At 54.2% G+C, this 7,610-nt stretch overlaps 1 protein-coding gene across 1 annotated transcript; it reads right to left on the bottom strand.

The window, feature by feature from the left end:
- Window positions 1-2,011: 2,011 nt before the first annotated feature.
- Window positions 2,012-7,111, bottom strand: Pdxp (pyridoxal phosphatase). Its single transcript, XM_051159944.1, has 2 exons — window positions 6,550-7,111; window positions 2,012-3,241 (listed from the first exon to the last, which is right to left on the bottom strand). The coding sequence occupies exons 1-2, from the start codon at window positions 7,109-7,111 to the stop codon at window positions 2,925-2,927; spliced, it is 879 nt and encodes a 292-aa protein (XP_051015901.1). The 3' UTR covers window positions 2,012-2,924.
- Window positions 7,112-7,610: the final 499 nt, after the last annotated feature.

Genomic DNA, 7,610 nt, shown 5'->3' with positions numbered 1-7,610 from the left:
GCCATCACTACAGTGGTGGTTTTGTTTTCCAAGACAAGATCCTGCACTCTGCATTGAAGGATGAAGAAAGCTCTAGATCCTGCCCTGAGGAATGCTGGTGTCATGTGAGGTGTGAAATGTATCATGCACGGTAGACAGAGAAGCAAATGGATTGTGGATTCACAGCATCTCTTCTGATAAATTGCAGTGATAGAGGGTTGAAGGTTTTGGAGCCAGGAGAGGGAGGCAGGAATGAGTCATCCTTCAACGAAATTGCAGCCTGAGAGATTTTTAAGGAATGCATAATGCTACATTATCCAAAAGTTAAGGAGGGGGATGGTGAGATGGTCTGAGGGTGGGGAGCCATCCCGTATCTCCAGAGGGCTGCAGCCTTTTAGGCAAATGTCTCTGTCCAGTTCAAAGCAAAGATAAGCTGTTTGCCCTGGTCATCACATTTCTTTCTCGCCTTGGCCTGCCCACCCCCATCCCCGCTGACAGGGTTTCTGTAATAGCCCTGGCTGTCCTTGACTCTGTAGACCAGGCTGGCATCAAACTTACAGAGATCTGCCTACCCCTGCCTCCCGAGTGCTGGGATTAAAGGCATGTGCCACCATGCCTGGCTTTCATCTCTTTCTTTTTTAATTTTAATTATTTATTTATTTTGGTTTTTCGAGACAGGGTTTCTCTGTGTAGCCTTGGCCATCCTAGACTCACTTTGTAGACCAGGCTGGCCTCGAACTCACAGCGATCTGCCTACCTCTGCCTCCCGAGTGCTGGGATTAAAGGCGTGTGCCACCACGCCCGGCTTCATCTCTTTCTTTATGGTGCTGGTACCCGAGGCATAGGAGGCATTTGATATACCACTGAGCTACATCCTTGCTTTCAGTGTCACATATCTGCTATTTCCTAAGAGTAATGTAAGTCCTGGGTTATTGTGGGTATGCCTGTGTTGTGGAGGCCAGAGACCCTCAATGTCACCCCTCCAGCAACAGCCACTTTGTTGCTTTTCTTTTTTGGTTTTTCCAGACAGGGTTTCTCTGTGTAGCCCTGGCTGTCCTATAAACTACGTTGGCCTTGAACTCATAGAGGTCAGCCTACTTCTGCCTCCATGAATGCTATGGTGCACAACTATACAGAGCCATCCACTTTGTTTTTACCTCCCCGGTGTTGGGATTACAAGTGCATGCCAAGCTGGGCGTGGTGGCCTACTCCTTTAATCCCAGCACTCGGGAGGCAGTGACAGGTGGATTGCTGTGAGTTCAAGGCCAGCCTGGTCTACAAAGTGAGTCCGGGATAGTCAAGGCTACACAGAGAAACCCTGTCTCAAAAAAACAAAACAAAACAAAACCAAGTGCATGCCACCACACTTGGCTTTTTAAAAATGTATTCTTATGTTATGTGCACTGGTGTTTTGCCTGCATGTTATGTCTATCAGATCTTGGAGTTACAGTTGTAGGCTGCCATGTGGTACTACCTGGGTCCTCTGGAAGAGCAGTCAGTGCTTTCAACTAACTCCCCTGGCCCAACAGGGGAGGTTTTTTTTGTTTTTTGTTTGTTTCCCCCCAATTTAGTGGGGTTTTTTTGTGTGTAACTACCTGACTTTTCTGGAACTTGCTCTGTAGATCCACTGGCTTCTGCCTCCTGTGTGCTGGTATTAAAGGTGTGTGCCATCATGCCCGGCTCAACACTGGGACTGAAACATATTGACACATGAGACCTCAGAGATGCTACACATTCAACTGTTGAAGTTCATTTGTGCTGAGAACACAGAAGTGGGGGGTGGGGGTGGTACTTCAGGGAGGCAGGCTCAGGCAGGACGCCCATCCCACAGACCTGGGCGCACAGACACTCCCACTCACATTTTATTAAGTTCAAGGACCGGTTACAACAGGGGTGGAGGTGGTGGGAAGGTCCTGCCCTGCCCCCACCTACACTGGCACACAATAAATAAACAAACAAATAAATAGCTGGGAATGAGCGGGTAAAGAGGTGGCACAGCAAACACCAACGGCAGGCGGGGGCGGCGTCTAAGCTGTGGAAACCAACAACACTGAACGGTACTATGGTGGGAGTGGGAGCCTCTGTGTACCACCCCAGGGCCACAGAGGGGCCCACTGATCTGTGTGTGTGTGTGGGGGGGAGTGTGACTTTGAAGTTGGCCCTTTGTCTTTCTGAGATGAGGTCTCACTCTGCAACCCAGATCACTAAACTCACAGCAATCCTCTTGCCTTAGCCTCCCAAGTGCTAGAGAGGTACAGGCCTTCATCACCCTGCCCTGCTAGGACCTGGTCCCTCGGCTGATCCAGTCAAGCCAGGATGGCTGAGGAGGCCACTGTCTCTTGTAGACCTTTCTATTTGGGATCTAAGAAGCCAGTGGGTCATTATTAAGTGTTGTCCTGGTGGACATACAGAAATCAGTGTCACTTGGCCTTGTGACGGGGGCCCCAAGATATGCAAGGCGTTTCTTGAGTTCCTGCTTGGTCCACAAGGGCCCACTGTGAGACCCTAACATACCAGTCACTACCAGTAGCTGTCCTTTCTCCCATAGGCCTGTTTAGGCCAGGAATGGGCTGGAGTTCTCTAGACCTCTGATTGGTCAACATCAGGGGACAGAGGTCCCAGAAGGGGATGAACTTAGAACTCAGGGTTGGGAAAATAACAAACAAAAATCTTCATTTGGCTTCAGGACTCATATATAGTTCAAGGAGGGGAGGTGACAGGGCAGGAAATAAGGCCACCTGGTGGGGTCGGGCCAGGATGAACCTTCAAAATATGGGGGTTCAGTTTCTGAAGAGCAGAGTGTCCAGCCACTGCTGGGAGGGGTGTGAGGGCCCACAAACCTTCCTGGATCTCAGCCTCCCTTCACTGGGGTACAGATACCCGTGCCAGGGAGCTCATGGTGCCGAATGTGACTCACAGCCTGTAGCCTCCATCTATGTAGGGCCTCAGTCCTCCAGCCCCTCCATCAAGTCTGCAATGCTCTCCACGTAGTAGTGAGGCACGAGCTCATGCTGGCCAGCCGCCAGGTAAGCCTGGGCTTCTTCGAGGCACGAGACGCCTGTGAGTGTGAGCACGGTGGTCATGCCACAGCGGTGGCCAAAGAGGATGTCGGTCTCCAGGCGGTCACCCACCATCAGCGTGCGGGCGGGGTCCACACTGAAGTCTTCAGTGATGCACTGGAACATGTAGGGGCTGGGCTTGCCCACCACCAGGGCCTGGCGTCCTGAAGCTGTCTCCACTGCGGCAGCCAGGCTGCCGGTACCTGTGGGGAGGGGGCACTCGGTGAGCAGGAGGACAGCAGCTGGGCACTGCCTGTGCCATACACCTGAATTCACAATCTATCACCATTGCTCTGGGCACACTCTTTGCTTTAGTTTCTCAGTCTAAAATGAAGGTAGCAACGGCAGTCCCTTCCCAAGTGTCCTGTAGGCCCTTTGGCCTCTCTGACTTTCTCTGAACTGTTGTAACACTTTTCCTGAAGGGATGCTGTAGGCCTCACCAGGGAGGCCCTCTGCAAATGGAAAAGCACTTAAGACAGCAATGGTGGGTGTTGCTCCAAGAAGCCACGCTCGTGCCATGGAAAATTGGCACAGCAGCAAGAGACAGAAATGTCTACACCTCTGACCCAGTCAGCCTGGCAGGCAAAAGGATCCCCGAGAGAAAATTTCAGCCGGGGACAAAAAGCTCCACGCTTGAAGATGTCTGTGGCCAGTGACCATGGAAGTAAGCACAGCTGGGGAAGAGGCCCAAGTCTAACAGGAGGTCTGTTTGGGTGCTGCCTCCCAGCCAACACCATCCTGCTACACACTGAGTCTTCCTGCCCACAGGCATGTCTTTGTGCCAGAACATTCTGCCTTTACACCAACATCTACAACTAAATGAAAAGAAGTACCACCTGGACTTGCTTTGTAGACCAGGCGGGCCTTGAACTCAGTGATCTGCCTGCCTCTGCCTCCTGAGTGCTGGGGTTATAGGTGTGCACCACCATTCATTTACTTGGTGTACCCCTCAAAGCCCACTTCACAGAGGAGAAAGCTGAGCTTCTGTGGCATTAAGAAGCCTGCCCAAAGGCAGGCACACACCTTTAATCCCAGCACTCGGAAGGCAGAGCCAGGTGGATCTCAGTGAGTTCCAAGGCTAGCCTGGTCCACAGAGAGAGTTCCAGGACAGACAGGATTACAGAGAAACCTTGTCTTGAAAAACAGCAAAAAAAAAAAAAAAACCCACACCAAACCAACCATCAAAGAGGGAGCCCAGGTTCAAGGCCATCCTTAGCATGTGTTGTGTCACCAAACCAGATTCCAGCCCTGTTTGCTCATGGGAAGTGAAGAACCACCCATGTCCCTGGTTAGACGTTCCTTCTAGGGCAACAGACTCCACCGAATCACCCTAAAATGTTTTGTTTTTTTCCTCAGTGCAAGAATGGGCCCAAGCTGGGTGTGGGAGGCATATTGCCTATATTCCCAGCACTCAGGAGGTTGAGGCAGGAGGGTAAGGAGTTCAAGGCCACTGATCTCACTGGTGGGGGAGGGAGGGGGGAGGTCATACCTTAATCCCAGCACTTGGGAGACAGGCTAAGGCTGAGATGTGATTGCCCCCAGCTCCCCTGACAGAGCTGGTTCCCATTGGGCCCCATGTGTCATGTCAGTCATCCAGCTGAGTTTAGCAGGCTCTCTCAACAGTGCACACAATGGCTGGGCAGCAAGCATCCCAGCAGGGGAGCTCATTAGAACACCTGACTCAAGGCTGCTGTGTGTAACGGCATATTCCTACTACAGGGGTGGCCATTTCTAATTGCCAGGTCTAGTGGCTGCCCCATGACAAACACACACACAATTTTGTAGGCCTGTGATGAAGAGGGAAAATTGGGGGCTGGGGTGGGTTCACATAATTTCAGATGTGATGCATAATGGGGGCCTTCATTAATTTTGTTTGCCTACCTCCTCCTGCTCCTGGGCATTTTTTTGTTTTTCTTTTTTCAATAGCTTCACACCACTGGAAGCTGTATCACTCACAAATGTGGCTCCAAGCCTGTGTCTGTCAAAGCTCTGTCTCCCTCTCCAGGCAGTAGGAATGACTGGCAGGTTGGGTGCGTTGGAGAAGCCAGGAAGAGTTCCCTGCAGAGGCCTAGGCATACGTCCTGCCTCTCCAAAGCTCCTCACCCACACCTCACAGAGCATGGAGAAACCCTTGCCCCACAGCCTCGACCCAAGCTCTGCAGGGAATCAGACATGTAGCAGCACTGGGGGTTGGGGGATGGGATTGGGGGGGGAGGATGCTGTGGCTGTGACCTCTCTTCTAGATCAATGAGGAGCCTCATGGGAGGTGGCAAGTAGGGCAGCAAAGGCCCAGACAATTGCTTCCTTTTAGGCTACACCATCCTGATAGTATGCCAGTATCTCCTTGTTCACTTTTTTTTTTTCCCTTCCTCCCAGAGCTGAGGACGGAACCCAGGGCCTTGAGCTAAATCCCCAGCCCCTCCTTGTTCACTTTCACCCCATCCTGCAACATGCCTCCCCCGCCCCCCAAGGCTTCCCAGGTCCTCTTTGCATGCATCTGCCTCACTGCCCATCATCAACCCGTGACCTCACTTCCTGCAGTACCATTCTGCAGAACCCCACTCTCTCCCAGGATTTGGTATCAAGGACTATCTGGGCTAAAGGCTAGCAGAGTGGAGTGGCAGAGATATGCCCAGGCCACGTCCTGAGGAACCAAACCTGTCCAAATGCATTTCTTACTACCTGACCGTCTCTGTGGCCTCCACTTCTTTTCTTTCTTTCTTTCTTTCTATTTATTTATTTATTTATTTTTAATTTTTTTGGAGACAGGGTTTCTCTGTGTAGCCCTGGCTATCCTCGACTCACTTTGTAGACCAGGTTGGCCTCAAACTCAGAGATCCACCTGCCTCCGCCTCCTGAGTGCTGGGATTAAAGGCGTGCGCCACCACAGCCGGCTGCCTCCACTTCTAGAGTCATTCCAGCGTTTGTTGCTGCTGCCTAGTTCAGGTTCCCCAACTCTATGCTCATAGTGTTCGCTGGCAGCTCACTTCCCCTCTCTGAGCCTCAATTTCTTGAACGGAGAAATGGGCGAAAATAAGGGCAGCATTACAGGGCTTCTGAAAGCTATGAACAAACTGGAAAGCTGGTTACCGGTTCCTCCGGCCAGGAGCCCTAGGATGACTGGCATGGTGAAGAGCTACACTCGCACTCAGGGATGCTCCGAGGTTATGTAACTCACAGGGTTAACCAGGTGGGCCAGAACTGGAATGGAGGCCAAACTTCACTACCCTCCGGTCTCCATCCTGACTCTGAATGTGTGGATCCAGCGCTCCACCTGCATCATCCATCCAGACCGCTTCTACAAGCCCACAAGCAAAGTGGGTGGGGCCAATGACAAAAGCTCGGGAGGTCAGATCCAAACCTGGATCCCACCTGCAATTGCCTGAGCCACAATGAGCCTCAGCAGGCTCGTCTGTCAAACGGGTCCTCGGCCCCACAGACGACAGCTGCAGGAAGTACGAGATGCGCGTCGGGGACCTGCACAAGTCCCCAAGCCCAGTCCCGCGCTCACCGGGGGTCCGGCTGCCGTCGCTGAGCGGGTGCCAAGGGTCGCGATCGGTAGCCACCAGCAAGCAGTCGGGGTCGCGCAGGTGCGCGCACGCCTCGCTCAACCTAGCGAAGGAAAAGTGCTCGTCGTAGCCCACGAGCACGGCGCGCACGCGCGGGTCATCACCGGGGTCCCCCGCCAGGCGAAGCCCCGCCGCACGCAGCTCGGCGCACAGCCCCTCGCCGCCCAGCACGAACACGCTGCCCGATGCCTCGGGCGGCCCAGGCAGACGCTGGCGCAGCAGACGCGCGGCACACAGCGCGGAGCTAAAGAGCTGCTCAGCTCGCAGCCCCGAGAAGCCCAGGCGGGTGAAGCGCAGCGCCAGCTCCGGCCGCGCGCGCCGGCTGTTGTTGCTCACGAACAGCGTGGCCTTGCCCGCCCGCGCCAGCCGCTGCAGCAGCTCGGGGGCTCCTGGCACGGTGCGCTCGCCGTTCCACAGCACCCCGTCGCAGTCGAACAAGACACCCTGCGCCTGGCCCAGCACGTCGCGCAGGGCCGCGCCGCGCAGCCGCTCGCAGCGCGCCATGCAGCCGGCTGGCTGCTCTCGCAGATCCGCGTTGCTCTCCCTCCGCGGCCACGGGCCAGCTCCACCAATTGGAACGCCGAAAGGAGCGGGGGCGGGACTACGATCTCAGGCCTCAGCCAATGGCGACGAGAGTCTAGTTGAGGTCGCTAGCCGATCCCGAAGGAGCTCGGAGAAAGGGGCGGGTCCGCGCCCGAGAGGAGGGGACCAATGGAAAGCCAGCCTGGTCTGGAACGAATCGCCGCGCGCTTCCCAGCCAATTAGAAGCTAGGCTATCTGGTTGCTAGGAGGAAAACAGAGGCAGAAAGAGCTGTTGTCTTTGGTCCAATTCTTGTCGCCCTCCGAACCATGGACGCTTGGGTTCTAAGCAGAGTCCCGAAAAACATATGGATGTGCTGGAGCAAGGGCCACATCATCCGTGTGTTCGCAGGCTCTGTCTGGGCTTTTGTGCCGGGCCAGTTGTCCTCCTGACCCTCCGACTGTGCTGTCCCCGAGGAGCTTG

The sequence above is a fragment of the Acomys russatus genome, chromosome 17, assembly GCF_903995435.1.
Source record: "Acomys russatus chromosome 17, mAcoRus1.1, whole genome shotgun sequence".
Classification (NCBI taxonomy): domain Eukaryota; kingdom Metazoa; phylum Chordata; class Mammalia; order Rodentia; family Muridae; genus Acomys; species Acomys russatus.
Note: the sequence above shows the minus strand (reverse complement) of the source record. Positions and strands in the feature narration are given on the sequence as shown.